Source organism: Peromyscus leucopus, chromosome 6 (assembly GCF_004664715.2).
Source record: "Peromyscus leucopus breed LL Stock chromosome 6, UCI_PerLeu_2.1, whole genome shotgun sequence".
Classification (NCBI taxonomy): domain Eukaryota; kingdom Metazoa; phylum Chordata; class Mammalia; order Rodentia; family Cricetidae; genus Peromyscus; species Peromyscus leucopus.
The window spans coordinates 132,991,960-133,010,880 of NC_051068.1; the positions used below are offsets into that span (position 1 = coordinate 132,991,960).

At 41.4% G+C, this 18,921-nt stretch overlaps 1 protein-coding gene across 1 annotated transcript in view; it reads left to right on the plus strand.

The window, feature by feature from the left end:
* LOC114700457 (TLC domain-containing protein 4-like) overlaps positions 1 to 18,921 on the plus strand; it is a 66,335-nt gene that overhangs the window by 37,803 nt on the left and 9,611 nt on the right. Inside the window, exons 4-7 of the mRNA XM_037207268.1 lie at positions 5,290 to 5,455; positions 8,305 to 8,394; positions 10,786 to 10,844; positions 12,285 to 12,379. Coding sequence (XP_037063163.1) covers positions 5,301 to 5,455; positions 8,305 to 8,394; positions 10,786 to 10,844; positions 12,285 to 12,379 — 399 coding nt within the window. The 5' untranslated portion in view covers positions 5,290 to 5,300. The remainder of the gene's footprint in view (positions 1 to 5,289; positions 5,456 to 8,304; positions 8,395 to 10,785; positions 10,845 to 12,284; positions 12,380 to 18,921) is intronic.

The following is an 18,921-nucleotide window of genomic DNA, read 5'->3' on the forward strand; positions in this document are numbered from 1 at the left end:
GAAGGGAGCTAGCTGGGGATGGAAAAGGAATGCTAAGCATGAGTGGCGCATTGTTCTCAGCTTCCTTCTGCCCTGCTGGTCTTAAAGACAAACACGCAGCCCTATCCCAGCCCCCTTTAAGGGTTTTTACAAGTAAACATCATGGCAGTGGTTCCTACTTGTTGTGTGTCTGCATGGGAATGGCTTTAGTGATTCAAACATGTGAACGCTGAACTGAGGGGAATGAGAGTCGGAGTTGTGGGGGGTGAGTGGCTGGTTCTAAACCACTGCATGGAGCTGGGCTGTTTGAGCTTCAGCTGCAAAGCATCCGTCCAGTTGGAGTTGAAATAAAGGGGGAAGTCTTGGGCCGGGAGGGTGGCTCTTGCCTGGTATGGTGCTTACCAGACAAACAGGAGGACCTAAGTTTGATTCTCAGAACCCATGAGTAAAGAGGGAAAAAAAAGAGCAGTTCTGGGAGTCAAGAGACAGGCAGACCCCGAGGCTCACTGTCTAGCTAGTATAGATTACTTGGGCTAGCTCCAGGCCAATGAGACAGCATGTCTCAAAAAACCAAACCAAACCAACAAACAAATGAAAGACAGAGTAGATGGCTCCCGAGGACTGACCCCAAAAGTTGTCTTCTGGCCTCCGCACACCTACATGCCCACACACATCTATACACAAAGAGAATGCTTTTTTCTTTATCAGCCTCTCTTTTATTCAGCTTGTTCAAGCAAAACCTCCAACTCACTCCAGGGAGCGCCATCTCTCTCCAAACCCCGCCCTTAGAGAATCTCCAACAAGGAAAAGCGCCAAAAGCCCAGTTCCCCATTCTTGGTGGCGGGCTGGCAGCTCCTCCCCGGAAGTTGCCAGCAGCCCACGACCCCATCTAAAAGTGCACAATAATCGGACACAGACCCGGCTTGTGTCAGATCCGTCACCCAGCACCTATGGGGTATTTAAGCACCCTGCCTTAGATCGGCCATGTGGTTTTCTTCTGCCCCTTCTCCTGCCTCCATCTCTGGGGACTTGGGGGGCCACCCTTGAGCTGCTTTGCCCAAATAAATCTGGTCTTTTACATTTTCAATTCGGCTTGATCTGGCTTACTGCGTCGTCGTCGGAGAAACCTGTTATTGGGATACAGAAAACGTGTTACCTTGGTGCCGAAACCCGGGACAAGTCTTTGGATACCATTTGATATCTCTTCACTATGCACAATCTCTGCTAGGTATTAATTCTAGTGATCAAGGAGCATCCCATAGCACCCTGAACTTTAGGATTTTTGATAGAGACCCTTGTCTTACTGACTCACAAATGTCCCCCATTTAGCACTCCAAACACCAACCCCAAGCCGGGTATGTAGCTGACAAGTGACAGATGTAGGATGTCTTGTTGGTTCTGAAGTGAAGACGTAATCAGCCCTTTCTGTTATTTCCAGGGCCATGCCTCCAGAAATGAGAGTAAATGTCCTTCTGCAGAGGAGGGCTTTTGTAGTGAGGAGAGAGGTCTAGGCTTGTTCTTGACCTGAGACACAGCTCCTGAAAGTTTGTGCATCTTGTGGGAAAAGGACCAGCAAGCATCATTATACTCAGCAAGACAGTGGAAGTTTCTTTAGTGTCCACAATTCCTGTGAATCACGACAGCTAATGATATGGTAGAATTCATTTCTTAAGTCTCGTTCATTTCTCATGTCTGTTTCAGCCGCTTTTTTTCTAGGACAGCTCCCTCTAGGACGGCTTCCTAGCTTCCTACCAGATGCTGCCACATGTAGAGGTGCGTGAATGAGGCTTAATGCTTCTCCACTCTCTCAGTGATCGCCAAGGCTTAGTGATTGCCAAGTCCGAAAAGGCCCTTTATCCAGGCTAATATTAGGCATCATTTGCTCTGTCCAGTTTTACCATTCCATCGTCTGATTCAGGCACCTGAAGTGAATGAACAGGGGCAATTACTCTACCAAAAGGCCTTAGTTTTGGGGGGGGGGACGGGACATTTGTAATGATCTCTAGATGAGTCCTCGATTTGGCATGACTGATTAAGCAAGCAGCTGCTTATTAAAAAGCAGAGCTGAGAGTACAACAATTTAATTAGCTTCTGTCTGCTGAGCCTTTAATAGAAGTCACAGCTTGAAAATATATGGTGCTCTTTGTTTAGTTATAGATGAAACTTTTTTTTTTTTTGGCAAAGAAATACTCTCATCATATAACCCAAGAAAAAAAGAAAATAAGTCTGTTGAAAATATAAAATATTGGGGGTTGGAGATGACTCATCAGTTAAAAGCACTTATCCTTGCAGAGGACCTGGATTCTAACCTCAGCACCCACCTGAGGACTGACAGCCATCCATAACTCTAATACCAGGAGATCCGATGCCGTCTTCTGGTCTCTGCAGGCACCAGGGATGCACCGAGTGTGCATACTTGCAGGGAAAATACTAATACACATGAAATAATAAATCTTTTAAAAGATATAGCATATCATTCACTATAACAAATAATTCACAAAATCTAAGACTTGAGGGGAATAATTGTTTTTAAAAATCATATGTATTTAATGTGTGTCTCTGTGTGTTTCTATGCACACATGAATATGTGCGAAGGCATACATGTGGAGGTCAGAGGACAGGTTATGGGAGTTAAAGTCTCTCTTGACACCATGTGGATCCTAGGGGTGGAACTTGGTTGCCAGGTTTGGTGACAAGTATCCTGACCCACAGAGTCCCCTTTGAGCCCATACTATTTCTCTCTTTCTCCCTTCTCCCCCCTCCCCTCTGTCTTTTCTTTTGAGACAGGGTCTTGTTATATAGACCAGGTGGCCTTGAACTCACAGAAATCTACCTACCCCTGCCTCCCTCATGCTAGGATTAGAGGCGTGACCACTGGGAATAAAGGCCTGCATTTTCAAGCCTGGCCCCATAATGCATTTCTTGATGGTGGATTGTTAGAATGCCTTATTTAGTGTATTAGTTAATTAATAATTCACAAACCTGGTAATGTGTGGTAAGTTTTATAAGAACTTTCAGGAAACATTCAAGAAATGCTTGTGTATACATTGAATTTTAATGGAGTCTGCCAGCAGCCCATGCTCCAGGACCAGCGTCCCAAGCCTTCATCAAATCACCCTCACAATTGTGCTCAGAGCAGTGCTTCTCACCTGCCTAATGCTGTGAACCTTCAGTACATTTCCTCGTGTTGTGGTGACCCCCAACCATAACATTACTTTGTTGCTACTTCATAACTATAATTTTGCTACTATTATGAATCGTAATGTAAATATCTGATGTGCAGGATGCCGGGTATGCAAACCCCAAAGGGGTCGTGACCTACATGTTGAGAACCACTGGCGTAGACTCTCAGAACCTTCTGCTTCCTGATTCCATTTTCTTTAATTAGCCCTCCACCTGGCCGCCGGGTTTGTGCTTGCTTTGCCTTTAGAAAGGCACTTTTCCTTCCTTACGACGTTGCACATAATCAAGTACTAACACACTTAGTTGATGCACAAAGCTTACTTTTATGTATTATTTGGTTAATAGTAAGCCTAAGCTAAAAGGCCACAAATTAATTTTTCTAATGCCTAGTACACACACATTGAAATAAAAAAAAATATAAAAAGTAAATGAGCAATAAAGTTAATGGAGTCGTACAGAGAAGAAATGCAGTATCAATTTTACCAAGCATACACTCAGAGAGAGAGGTAGTGATGGGGGGGTATAATTCATTACAGACATGAATTCTGTCAGAAGGAGCCCCATGGGAGACTGATTCAAATTATGATGTCCTGGTTGGCAGGGGATGAAGTGGGGTTATTGCTAGCTCAGGCAATGACTTGGTTTTTCTCTGGTGAATTGGCTTCAGTAAGTGACTTTATTTCTTCAAATTAGGAGCTTGAAAATGTGTATTGATTCATTTTCCTCTCATCTGAGGACCGGCCCTGTCAAAGGTAGAAACACTCAACTGCTGGATAGAAACAGATGCCACAGCTCTTTGGGGCTGAATGTACCTAAGATTTTTTTTTTTTTCTCCCTGCGAGACAGGGTCTCAGGAAAATATATGGCTGTATGGTTCTGGCTCCTGGATCTCACTATGTAGATCAGGCTGGCCTCAAAATCATTGTTGCCTACCTGCTTCTGCCTTCCGAGTGCTGGGATTGAAGACCTGTCCCACTACGCCCGGCCTTAAGATTATTTTTAGGAGCCAAATAAAAGTTCAGCCCAGCAACATAGAAAACATACTTCAAGTGTGTGTGTGTGTGTGTGTGTGTGTGTGTGTGTGTGTGTGTGTGTGTGTGTGTATGCTATTCTTTTCACTAACTGTCCTTAAAACCCAAAGCTCCTTTAAAAAAAAAAAAGTATGATAAAAGAGACAAAAAGCCATGGAAGCTTTTGGTCTAAGGAAAAATGTTAACATTATCAGTAACTTAAAGTCACAGTGATGTGTGTGTGTGTGTGTGTGTGTGTGTGTGTGTGTGTGTGTGTGTGTGTGTTTAAGATTTATTTGATTTTTAGTTGTGTGCATGCTTGTGGGCTTGTGTATGGTAGTGCAGTACCTGTTGAGGCCACAAGAGGGTGTTAGATTCTGTGGACCTGAAATGACAGGTGGTTGAAAGTCACTGGATGTGGGTGCTAAGAGTCACACCCCCCCACCCCCCCACCCCCGTCCTCTGCAGGAGTAAGCAAGGGCTCATAACTGCTGAACCGTCTCTCAGCCTCTATGGTTCTTTTTAATTACTTACTTCTTCTTAAGATGTAAATTTTGTCTTCAACATTGTGTCTCATAAAAGCAATCAGTTTTTAACTTTGTAATTTATTTTTTGTTTGTCGTTGTAGGCAATGTTCTATTATTTGGGGCTTAAATATTTCTTAGAAATTACCCGATCAACTCTCAATTTATAGATGAGAATATTGAGTCAAAGAGTAATCAATTTATCTAAATAGAATTAAAACAATATTGTTAAAAGAATAATTTCAATTGCATCAATTGAAATTTCCTCTTAACGTTAAACTCCTAAGATTAGATAAGTTTGAATTGTGATGTATAAAATTTTTTTTTTATGACATGGAGATCTTTAAGGTACTAGGGTACCTTAAAGTATTTTTGTTTTAAATAACAGATGTGTGACACTTGACACACAGATGGTAAATGCGGAGAAACAGGAGGCTTGCAAATTCTCGGTTTGTTTTCCTTAGGCTGAAATTTTTCTTATATTCTTATAGGTGTATTAAAAATACTGAGATAAATGTATACTTGTTAAGATTTTGAAAAATATTATAGGCTTATTGTGCGGCAGCAACTTAGGGCGTCCTTTCTCTTGACAGGTTGAAGAACTATGGAAGCCAACCCCGAGCTGGTCGCCGGCACTGTTTGTGGTAGCTTTGCCGTCTTCCAGGTTCTTTTCCACTTTATAAGTTACTGGTTTTCAGCAAAAGTCTCTCCAGGTTATAATAGTCTTAGCATCGAGAAGAAGATTGAATGGAACTCAAGGTAAAGCCATGAAAACACAATGGATTGATTTAAAAATAGTTTTATGAAGTGAAAAAGTCTTCCTTTAGGTTTTTAAAAAAAGATCAAGGTCAAAATTTTTGTGTGGTCTTGGGGCTAGAAGAAAGACAAAATGTCATACAAGGAAAGTTTGAGAATTCTTACATCAGAAGATGTTGGGGCTGGGGGTGGCTCAGTGCTTAAGAGCAGTGGCTGCTTTTCCAGAGGACCTGGGTTCAGGTTTCTGGCACCCACATCTCAGTTCACACCTTCTGTAACTCCAGTCCCGTGGATTCTGACGCCGCCTTCTGGCTTCCCAGGGCAGTAGGCACGCATGCAAGCAAAACATCCATATACATAAAAGAAAAATGCTAGGGACAGATTTTTCACTTTCGATGACTCTAGGAAGTTCTGGTTTACATCCCTCTCTGAAAAATTCACAACAATAAACATGTATTCTTTTGTGGTGATAGTAAAAGAACATATTTCTTGGAGTTGTGAATAGCCCATGCAAGTTAGCCACATGCAATTTGATTGGATTTTACAGACTAGAGGGCAGAGTGTAAACCCTATCATGAACTTCTAATTACAATTTATAGCCTTCTAGATTTATCCTTTTTTCAAATTTTTATTATTTTATGTAGTATGGGTGTTGTATGTGTGCTTTCACGTGTGTCTGTGCACCACATGCTTCATGAGTGGCTGTGGAGGTCAGAAGGGGGTGCTGGATCCCCTGGAACTGGAGTTACAGATTGGTTGGTTGCGAGCCTCCGTGTGGGTGCTGGGAATTGAAGTCCTGTGCTGTGGAAGGGCAGCCAGTACTCCTAACCACTGAGCCATCCCTTCAGCCCCAACATCTTCTGATGTAAGAATTCTCAAACTTTCCTTGTATGACATTTTATCTTTCTTCTATCTTTTTTTTTTAAAAAAAACCTCTTCTAATATTTGAAGATAGAAAGAATGGTGGGAGAGATAGAATTTCTGAGTAAATTTCGAACTCTTTTTGTTTCCCTTTCAATGTGGTTAGAATATGTAAAAGCTTTTGAATCGTGTGTAGCTGCCAACCAAAGAAATGGGGAGGGTGCAGAGAGATAGAGGCAGACATGAAAATGGAATTGGAAACTACTTTGTGTTACTCAGTCTCATCACCGTTTTGTGATGCAGGAAATTATAACATGTGAAACCAAGTTCTGCTTTGAAGAAGGAGTCTGTCTGGCCTCATACAAGATTCATTTAGCTGTTCAAATAGCGTTTTCTCGTCTCTCTCTTTCCTGCTTCCTGCTCCAGCTTGTATACTTGGAACTTAGAGATGAAGAGTACAAAGGAGATTTGGGCTATTTCTAAAGTACATATTTATGTCTTAAGACTCAGCCTCCAGACTTGACATATGCTCCAAACCGCAGACAACGCTTTTTCGGAATCTTTCCCTTTGGTGTTTCTTTTTAGCTACTACATTTTTGCTTTTCCAGGAATATGGTTTTAAAGAGATAAAAATTTCAAATGTTTACCAGCAGCAGTTTCTGCAAGTATAGACTTTTATTGTTGTTATTTTGCATTTTTGAGACAGGTTCATGTAGCCCAGGCTAGCCTGCAGCTCACTACATAGCTCAGAATAACCTCCTGATTTTCCTGCCTCCACCTCCCCAATGCTGTCCCGGCACTCAGCTGTAGAAGTGAAGAGTCTGGTACAGACTGATAGGTGGTTTGGAGTGTCTGCCCAGGATATGGAGAGCTTTTGACTAAGCCGTCTGAGAACGTACCACACTTCCGCTTACCATTTAACCCGTTAACACTTAAGGCCTGGGTGACAGAAATAAAATTTAAAAATCAGATTTTATTTTACAAAAGGAAACCTAAGTGTTTGTATGCTTTCTGTATATTTGTATGTTTGTGGGCACATACACCATTGCATGTGTGTAGATTTTGGGAGAGTTCCTCCCTCCACCATGTGGGTCCTCTGGAACTCAGGCTCAGCAACAGGTGCTTTTTACCTGCTGACCCGTCCTGGGAGGGAGCTGAGAAGGAAACGTTTTTGACATACGGTTACTAATCACTATTTAGGACTTCAGGGGAGGCCATGCTTTCCCCTCAGAGGATTTTGAACAGCTGCAGGAAGCCCTCTGTGTGGCGATGTAGATGCAGTGTTTGAATGCCTGGTGGTGGTGCAAGCTCTCTCCTGCAGCTGTCCTGCTGTGGATGGAACTTGGAGGTCGGAGGGTCGTGGGCCAGTTTAGGCAAGGCTATCAACAGTGTCATCAAGTGGGTTTCCACTTTAGAACCTTAACACAGAGAAATGGTTCCCCCAGAATTATAGAACTTGTTCACTTGAAAAGAAAGCTGTGGCCCTATGATTTCTAAGTGACTACACTTATTACTATTACTATTATTATTATTATTATTATTATTATTACTGTGATGATGATGATGATGATGATGTTGATGTTTCTTGAGAGAGTCTTACCATATAACTCTGACTGCCATAGAACTTGATACATAGATCAGGCTGGTCTCAAAACTCACAGAGATCCATCTGCCTCTGCCTTCTGAATGCTGGGATTAAAGGCGTGCACCACCACCCTGGCCCTTAATTATTAAATATGAATGGTGCTGGGGATTGAACCTAGAACCTCATGCATGGTAGGCAAGTGCTCTGCTGCTGAGCCATGCCCCTGTCCCCTCTGGACGACAGTGTTCAGTCATCCTCAGATGTACACTACTCCCACATTTCACTCTTTCACGTTGAACTTTTAATGCTTCGAGGTGTGAATTTTTCAGAATGGAAAATGTCTTGGAGAAAGAGTCCTTTATTGCAAGGAATCTGAGATCTGTGCGTGTGTCCTGTTTCGTTTCAGGGTGGTGTCTACGTGCCACTCTCTACTGGTTGGGATTTTTGGCTTATACCTCTTCTTTTTTGATGAGCCTACCATAGCTGATCCACTCTGGTGAGCCGCTTTCCCACTTGTTCATTTTGATTTATGCTTTGCTATGAATTATTAATAACAGCCTCATTTGCATTACTTAAAAAACATCGATTATCTTTGATGTATGCCTTATTGAAGTGCTTCTAGTCAGTCCTACTTCAGCCAACTATATTAAAATGATTTTAGATGTGAACACAAATGGTGAGGGCCATTTTGCTTTCATATTGCAATTGCTCCCCAAAACAATGAGAGTATGATTACTTGAGCAAAACCAAGTTACTACAAACACTGTTGTGAGCAAAACAGTGTCATCATGGAGCTAGGGCAGTCATCTGGAGTAATCACGAAAGACTTGCCTTTGAACTTGTGGGTGACCTATTGTTTGCCATCAGAGAATTGAAAAGAGATTTACATATGGCCATGCAAGAGGGATTAAAATCACACGAGAAACACTTATAAACATGATGACTGAGTACATGTAATAATCTAAGGTAACCATGAGGATGGCTCTTCCTGAAAACATTAAATATGGTTGCAATTGCAGAAATTTTGCCAACTTAGGAAGATTTAAGTTAGCTTCATGTCAAGGAGAGGCGTGTGGGAAGTACTGATGTGAGGTGACTGTGTTCTGTGGAATACAGGACAGTTTAACCAGGTGTTTGGACGACCACCATGTGACTACAAGGATACCACCCCTGCCATAGGTGTAAAATTATCCCTTTAGGATCATACTAGCTAATTCATTTTCATTAGGAATTTTTTTCCAAAGTGACTCAATTTAGCATACTTTATACCTTGACCAGGTTTTTTTATTCTTAATCTAAATAAATTGTCGCTTGAATTCCCCCATGTTTATTTTTTTCTAACATGATTGTAAACAGAACTAGTCCTTTGAGAAGTACATTTTATTAAAAAAAAAAAAAAAAAAAAAAGAGGTGCGGCTCCTTGGCCAAGCTTGGCCTTGGTGAACTTTAACCTAATGTGAATTTTGCTGTCCCCCCCCCCTTTGGTTCTGTGATTTATTCCAGGTCTAATTTTCCTGGTTTGCATTTAAAGGTCAGAATGTATGAAGAAGATGTGACTTTTCTTCTTCATTTCCATTTTAGTTCAACTATTAACAGTTTTATTTTGTGTTAATTTTAAAGTGACACATATTATAAATCATATGAAGGATGGCGTGGAGCAAATATGTGTCATCCTAGGCTAGTGCCCAAGGCTGGAAACCTGAGTTTAAACCCTGGAACCACATAAAAAGTGAAATGAAAGAGCAGACTCCTGAAAGTTGTCCTCTGACCTGCACACACACACACACACACACACACACACACACACACAGTAGCATGTGCACACCTATACTCACAGATGTCATACACATATGCACAACACACATATATTACTAATAATAAATGAAATAAAATATTTTAAAGTAAATTCATTATATTGATATGCATCTGTGACCCTGGTCACAACATCAGGTCAAATTGTCCTGTTCTGATCATATTCTCAGGTAATAGGCAAATCCCTCTCATCCTCAGTACAGTAATATTGATAGGACTGTATTGCCTCAAAAAATCAGAGATGAAATAGATGATTTCTTCATTTACTTGAGTCCCTTATTCAGAGTAAGGAATTTTAAAACTCAGCATATAAAATTCTATTTCAGTCCTTATATGAACAAATCATATGAAAACACATTTATAAGTCTATATGTATTTGCATGTGTAAAAAAATTATGTCTATTTGTGCAGTCAGAAGTATTATCTTAACCTAAACACTGTGCTTAGATAGGTTTAGAATGGAGTCTAGAATTGTTATTGACCCACTCCCCACATAGGCCAGTGGGTTCTCAGGTGTCCTCCAAAAGCTCATTGAAACTGGTGGATGCTGCCTCTGCATTTAAAGCAAAAACACGCCGTGTGTTGTGCCCATGGATTGAAGCTTCTGGAATAGTTCTAAGCACTCCAGAAAATATATAGGCTGTTCTTGACCATCCTTAGGAGCTCTGTTTTTTGACACTGCAAACCCCAGTGTGGATTGGTGTTAGATGGTTTCCTAGATTTCAGCCTAGTTTAAATGCCTACAATCAATGACTACCTACAATCAATGACTAATCATCAGGAAGATTCTGGAGGCTGACTTAGCCTCTGAGTAAACTCTGTGGGAAGGATGGGCAACAGGTCTGTGATTAGAACACAGACTGTGTCGGGTGTGCTGGTGTATCCTGTGATCCCACAGGGCAAGTGGAGACAAGACTTCAGGGAAGCTAGTGAAGGCTGGCCCTAGCAAGTTTGAGGCCAGCCTGAACCACATGAAGCCTTGTCTCAATAAATCAGATGAAAAAGAAAACTGTCTGAATGTTTAAGAAGATAATGTGGTGGGTTTTTGTTTTGTTTTTGTTTTAAATATGTATAGGGGTGATTCAACGCTTGTGAAATTGAATATTGCAACTGCTTCAGGCTACCTCATTTCTGGTATGTGATAGCATTTTTTCATTGCTTGTTACTTGTTAAACTATTCGTGGAGTGATGCAAAGAATCTATTGTTGATGCTTTTGGCTTATTTGAAAATTAGCTTTAAGGTTCTGTACAGGAAAAAATACAACCTTCAATGGTGGCAAGCTTGAAACTTACTTTTTGGCTTTCTAGATTAAGCAAGTACCACCATGTGGTGCTGTGGACCAAACCCGGGCCTTTATGCATGCTAGGCAGGTACTCTACAGAGTTGCTTCCTCAGCAGTTCCGGGATCGAGTACAGAGTAAAATTATTATTAAGACTCTCCTAAATAAGATAACAATCCATGAAACACTGATCACACAAAGTAAGGTCATCTCAGTCTCTATAGAATATGCCACAAAATGGTCATAGCTTGTGACCAAGGAAAATGCAGCCAAAACAGACAGGGAAAATGTATATCAAAAGACAGGTATTCATTGATATTCTTATTTTTCTGGTAGTATTTAGTTTCTCTTTAAAATTTACAACTTGAATCCTCTTTCAAAATGCTTATATCTTGTTTTGTGCTAGTAATGTTTGCTTTTGAAAATGAAATCTCTATGTCCTAGAGGCTCTAATGCCACAAATGTGACCCTCAGGGGCCTTCAGTTTCCCAGTCTATGTTTGATGTTCAACCATTTGCTAAGGGAAACAGTTATGTTAATATTTTGATCAGTTTCTGTTTTGTTAAACTGAACTATTTTTTGAGTCATGATACGTAGACCAAGTCTCTTAATGAGAAATTGATGCCTTCCCTTTATTTGTAGACTTTTTGAATAGTCATAGTTCTTGGTGGTTTTACTAGTTTTCCTTAACGATTATCTGTATCTTTTTTTTTTTCCTGTTGAGGACATGATAAGGTAGTTTATGCCTGCAATCCCAGAATTGAAATAGGAAGATTAGGAGTTCCAGGTGAACCTCAGCTACATAGCAGATTAGAAGCTAGTTGAGCTACATGAGCTCTCTCTCAAAATAAATAAATGAAACGAATAATAAAAATTAGTATTTTAAATATGAAGGGATAATTTTGTACCTTTTACTGATATTTTACTTGTTTACACCTTGCTATAGGACTAAAAGTCAACAACTTAAACTTACATTCAACTTATTTTTGATTGATCATATTTTCAACATGTTTAACTCTGGAAACAAGTTATTTGCTTATACTTCTAGCAGTTGTTAGTACTGTTGGGTATGGCCGCTGGATTCTGAGGCTGTGAAGCTTCCCCTAGTTTGACCTTTGTGGGGAGGGCAAGGCAGGTAAAGGGAGCGGAAGTGGGTGGAGTCAGGGACTTGAAGGCTGAACTAAGCGCAGTGGCGTCAGAATGGACAGCCAAGGGTTAGTGGTCAATGAGATTAATACTCATAAACCCAAGCAGCTTTTTTCCAATGTGATATCTCATTTTTCTTTCTTGCAGACTTATTGATTATACTTTTGAATTGGAAAGTGATCGGCGACAAGTTTTTTGTAATTCACCATTGTACCGCTCTAACGGCATACTACTTTGTCTTGGTGAGTACCGGCATTCACAGCAGCCTAGCTAGCAGACAAGGCTGGAGAGAGACGCTTAAGGCTGAACACAATTCTAAGCCTGTAAGTCTTTTTATTTGTTTGTTTTGAGACAGGTTCTCTCTGTGTAGCTCTGGCTGTCCTGGAACTCACTATGTAGACCAGGCCGACTTCAAACTCAGAGATCTGCCTGCCTCTGCCTCGGGGCTAAGGGCATGCGCCACCATGCCCAGTAATCTGTAAGTCTCAATTCATGGTGGCCGCATTCAAATGCATGCAGGGATCACTTTTAAGATAAGTTAACTTGTTTAATAACTAAAATAATAAATTCATATGTATTTTTCTACTAGTGTCGATTTGTTTAGTTTGGTTTTGGTCTTTTGAGATGGGGTGTCATGTAGCGTAGGCTGGCTGAACCTAATCTTGAATTAACACACTCCTCGCCTTTCCCTTCACACCAGTTGAACCAAATATATATTAAAAGGAAAGGCAGTTCATTGCATTACCATCTTGTCAAGGTGACTTAGGGGTCATATGCATTTCCTTAATGCTTATGGGTTCTTCTCTTTGTCTTTTTGTAACAGTAATGCTAAATTCATAGTAGGTAGCAGTGAGGCGGAAGGTACCATTAGGGTATTTCTTTTTTGAGAATTTCATGCATGAGTATACTGTATTAACATCATTTCTATCCCCCTCCTCTCCCAGCCAACTCCTCCCATGCTCCCTAAACTCTTTGCCTTCCTGCCTCCACCTCTCAAGAGGTGGAGGGATGACATGGGCCACCGTTCCTGACTTGGTGTGTCTATTTACTCCTAAACCAAGTCAGGCAAATGACACTAGTTATTTGAATTTCCACTTAAAAATCCTTAGGACCTTGTAGATGTAACTACTTGTCTTTCTAGATGCATTTGTGGTTTAACAGCCTTGGATATGTATAGATTTCTGTGTGCTGTAGAAAGAATATAAACTGATAAAGTTAACGGGTCCTTTACGTGCATCTGTAAGCATAGATATTATGAACTGCTGTTCTGTCTTGACCTCTGAAATCATCAGCTTGGTAAATGGTTGGCTGTGTGTAGATTGGCAAGTTAAATGCTTAATTATATGAGATGAATACTAGTTTCCCCTTTGGACTTTTATGCCTGCTTTTAAAAACCAAATGCATGCTGTTGTTTTAAAGGAGAAATTAACGGTTGTCTTATTTGATAAGTAAGACCCATTGCAGTCTTGCTGTTTTAATGGCTCCTTTGCTATATGTTTTACTATGAAATATATCTAAATTGAGTCTGTTCATAGCAAAGCAAAATGAGAGAAAAAGAAATGAAAAGATTTTGTTGTTGTTGTTTTGAGACAGGGCATCTCTATGTAGCCCTGACTGCCCTAGAACTCTATATGTAGTACAGTTGGTCTTGAGCTCGAAGAGATCTGCCTGCCTCTGCTTTCCAAAAACTGGATTAAAGACCCTGTTTTTGAACAGTCTGCAACCAGAGTTTAGGGCAGAAATATCAGCTCTCACAGCCCAGTCAGATCATTTAACAACACCAATGGAAAAGATCAGTGATGGTGAAAAACAGGAAGGAGATGTCATTGATCCGGAGAGGAATGGATGCCCCGAGTTCATCTTCAGATTGCTGACATGAGCTTCAGTTTTAAACAAAGGAAGACTCAGGGCAGGACTGTAGTGTGACTAGGCAGTCCTGGTCAAGGTATAGCCCTTTATTTAGATCACTTGCAGGAGCTGGTCCTGCAAGCTGGTCCACTGAGAAGTATTCATCCTCACTGTTGAGAGGACTAATCTGGTTACTCGAAGATGATTTCTCCTGCTCAGGGTGGCCTCAATATCATCACCCCTGCCTTCAGTGGGTGGGGGTCTGTCTTAGACTTGGCTGTCACTCTGGGGTAGTTTCAGTCCCTCTTTTTAAGGTCCTGTTGATCCGAAATCCAAGGTGACTGCAAGTTTAGGATAATGACGGAGACCTGTGGGTGTCTTTGGGATCCTGGTGCTTTGTGAAATGCCTGAGGAGACAGAAGGAAAATGAAGGCAGAGGTGCCAGGTCGTCACTGTGCTCTTAGTTATCTTGTGGACCCAAGGAAGGAGTCAGGGCTTTTTAGCAAAAGTAGTTTCTAAGTGTCTGCTATTAATAATCTTACACTTCTTTGACTATACAAAGGGTTTTTCCCCATGCAGTGAACTCACAGCCCATTCTGTTATTCTAAAATAAGAATTCCTTTTTCTGGAGTAAAATGTTACAAAATTCTTATTTATAAGAATCATTATTTAAAAGCACTTTGACTTGACATGTCTGCCACTGTCTAAAGATCTTTTTACTTAAATGATCTTGTTATTGGAAGTAAATAAAAAAGCAGGAGTAGTAGAAGCAGGTTTCCTCCAGGTTTTAAATATATCCTCTAGTGAAGGAATGGTTTGAATAGCAAGATGTGGATTCAAGATATTACAGGATATACTTAGGAATTCTAAAAACACTTATATATACCTATATATTTATACATATGAATGTTTTACCTATATGTATGTATGTGTACCGCATGCATGCCTGGTGCTCAGGGAAGTCAGGCAGGAGTTACAGACAGTTGTGAGCCACCGTGTGGGTGCTAATAATTGAACCTAGATCCTCTGCAAGAGCAGCAAGTGTTCTTAACCATTGAGCCATCTCTCCAACCCTTATACCTGGGTTTTTCAATGCCCTTGTGCATGTGTCTGTACATGCTGTATGTTTGTGTGTATATGTGTGTGCATGTAGGTGTGCACATGCCTGTGGAGGTCAGAGGTGCTAACCCCTTGGTTTTTGAGACGGCATCTCTCACTGGCCTGGAACTCACCAAGTAGGTGAGCCTGGCCCTTGAGCCCTTGGGATGCACCTGTCTCTTTGCCTCCCCAGAGCTGGGATTCTAAGTTCGGTGCCATCCATCGGGCCTGGCTTTTGTATGTATGGGTGCTAGGTATTGAGTTCAGCTCCTCCTGTTTGCAGTGTCAGCACTTTACCGGCTGAGCTTCTCCCCAGCCCTGGGTTAGATAATATTTTCAACACTCCTTTTGCACCTCCCTCTACCACATTTACTAGATTAATTTTTTTTTCTACCAGAGTAATTTAAATCTCAGGAATGCTGCTTCTGTCTGCATAGAGAGACAAACAGGTGACAGCTTTTTAAGCTCAGCTTTCACCATGCTAAAGGATGTTGATCAGCAAGGGAAGAGAGACAGGTTATCTCTTACTGTGTGGATGTGGGTTGATTTATGTAGCTGGAGTTTTCTCCAGCCCCGCTCGGGCCCACAGCCGCTCAGACCTAAGTGAACACACAGAGACTTATATTACTTATGAACTTGCTATCTAGTTCTCATATCTTAAATTAACTCCTTTCTATTCATCTATAAGTTGCCACGTGGATTGTGGCTTACCCATACATCTTGCTTCTCATGGTGGCAGTGGCTGGCAGCATCTCCTGACTCAGCCTTCTACTTCCCAGAATTCTCTTCTCTGCTTATCCTGCCTGTACTATACTTCCTGCCTGGTCACTGGCCAATCAGCATTTTATTTATCAGTCAACACATTCACAGCATACAGAAAGACATCCCCAGCAGATTTATGCTTTAATACATTTAAAAATATATGTATCTATTTATTTTATGTGTGGGGGTGTTTTGTGTCATGTATGTCTGTGCACTATATATGTGCTTGGTGTCCTTGGAGACCAGATGAGGCATCAGATTCCCCAAGAACTGTAGTTACAGATGGTTGTGATCCACCATGTGGGTGCTTGGGGTCGAACCTGTGCCTATCTCTTCAGGCCCTTAATGCATTTTTTTAAAATTTGTTTTTCAAGACAGGGTTTCTCTGTGCAGCTTTGCGCCTTTCCTGGATCTCACTCCTTAGACTAGGCTGGCCTCGAACTCACAGAGATCCACCTGCTTGTGCCAACCGAGTGCTGGATTAAAGGCATGCACCACCACTGCCCGGCTTAATGCATTTTTTAAAGGACACTTCCCATACTGTAGCTGCCTATCCTGATTTCCTTGGTATGCTCAGTTTTTTTTTTCTTCTTATGATTCAACGTGCTCAGTTTCTCTTTTCTTATGACTCGCTGCATGGTCCAGCCAAACCACACCTGCGTATAATTAGTTACGGTTTTTCCCGAAAACATGTAAACCTGAAAATCATATTGTGTGCATGCATCATTCTCAACTCTGCATTGTTGCAGGGCCCTGGTGTCTAATTATTAAACCAGTCTGCTGCAGTTTAGGGAGAAACTTTGGTTTCTGGTGGGTCTTCATGAATTTATTTAAAAGTATTGATTGCAGTGTGGTGTCTGAAGGGTCAGAATTTCTGTGCAGACTCCTTTTCTTTGTTTCATGTTTTACCCCAGTTTCTGTGTTTTAAAAATACTTTTAAGCAGTTGTGTATGAAGTCCTATTGAAAGTGGAAGACTTTGTTGCGCCACGCTCACTGAAGTGGTAGTTTTCCATAGACATTAAGGATTAGGAAAATATTGGCCCTTTTTTATAACATTCGCAGAAATTTCCAGGGGTTGGAGAGCTGTTGCCCAGTAAGCATGGGGACCTGAGCTTGATCCTCAGCTCTTGTGTAAAAAGTAGACATGGCAGCTCACACTTATCATCCTGTACTGGGGAGGTGGAGCCAAGTGAGTCCTCCAACCACCTAGTTAGCCAAATAGGCATGTTCCAGACCAGCGGAAGACACTGTCTCAAAAAATTTAAAAAAAAAAAAAAAAAAAAAAAGGGGGATTGTAACTGCAGAAAACATTGACCTCAAGCCTATGTATGCATGAACCTGGACACCTGCACACACACATGCATGGACATGCAAACATACACACAGCATAAATAGCTCCATACCAGTGCCATGAAATAAATGCCACTCACTAATCTTTTATGGTTAATGGAGTTAGGAAGCAAAATCTTTATTTTAAAAAGGTTTTGGTTTTGGGGGACAGGGTTTCAGTCTGTAAGCCTGACTGTTCTGGAATGTGCTATGTAGCCCAGGCTGGCTGAACTCACAGAGACCTGCCTGCCTCTACCTCCTAAGTACGTGTGGGATCTTCTTAAGCTGAATTTGGCAAAGTAGATCATTCTTCTTTCAGAGTGGCAGGGCAGTTTGGGTGGTTCCCTAGCTCCAGTTTCTTCTAGTCTGGAGTCTCCCGAAGGCATTAGTGGCTGGGTGAGAGTCTCCTGCAGGCATCTATGAGAGTTGTTAAACCATTGATTGTCCTGATAGCCGTAGAAAAAGTGGTCACCTGATTGACAGCTCCCATTGCCTCTTCAAAAATGGCAGGTGAAAGTTTTCATTGTCACCATCTCATAGTCAACCTGTTAAGAGTTTCGGCAATGACATTCACAGTCTTGGCCGACTCTGGAACTGAAGGCGACAGCAGTGTCTCCCGATCCAGGCTTCTTCTCTACCTACCTCTCCTGGTGAAGCCGTTCAGTTTCCACTCAGGGCAGTTGCTGCCGTGGTCAAGCTGCCAAGCTGCTTACAGTGATAGCTCCAGTCATTTAAAAGGAAAGATTGTGAATGCATTTAGCAATTTTCTTCAGCAAGCTTGAAAAAAAGTTCTTAACTTCTAGCCACTAAATAACGTTAGCCTGGGCCTCCTGAGCTGTCTCAGGGTTTGGTATATGATGATAAAAAACAAAACAAAACAACTGTTAACCAAGAAGACCGAAATGTGCATCCTGCTCAGTATTTTACTCTTAAAGTAGATTTTCCTAAAAGCAAGCTTATCATGACTCCACTTATTTGAGATGCCTAGAGTAACTAAGTCCAGGTTCTGGAGTAGTGGTGATGGTTGCATTACAGTATGAATGTTCTTAATGTCACTGACTCTACACTTCTAAAACCTTCATGATGTGGATATTTTATCACAATAAATTAAGAAAGCTTATTTATGAGAAGTTTGGAGAAAAACTACTGTGTTGGACAACATATTATATTTTTAAATAAAGCTACATACTAGAATGATAAACCTAAAGAAATGAGCTTAAATTTGCATTTAGATTTAATAACTTGTAAAAGAGAGAAATACCCTGGAGGTAGTCATTGACCGCATTTCACTTCTGTCCATAGTATCTATCACCTGAAAATGAAAGCGGTTTTCAGATTGAGGCATCACCAGGAAAGGCTCAGTTTCAGTTAGAAAACGTTCTAATTTGCCTGGTCAGAGCACACCCAAGGTAGCCCTTAGCTGGAGCCCCTAATCTTGCATACGTTCAGGGGAGAAATATTCAGGGGAGCAGCCAGTTGACTGTAGAGGCAAGATTAGATTAGGACCCAGAAATGAAAGCCTGAAAAGGAGAAGTAGTTAGAGGACACTTGGAAATGTCCAAGGACTGGGAAGTGGGAGAGGGAGGAGGTTTACCCTGGCTAAGCCAGACTTTGCAACCAAAGCTGATGTGAATGGTCATGCTAAAGTACCTGGAACTAAGGTGTGGAGGGGGTGGAGGGGCGGTTGTCTCAGGTGAGGAGGGTGTGGATCATAGAGCCTGGGGTTTCCACTGGGGAACTAATGGA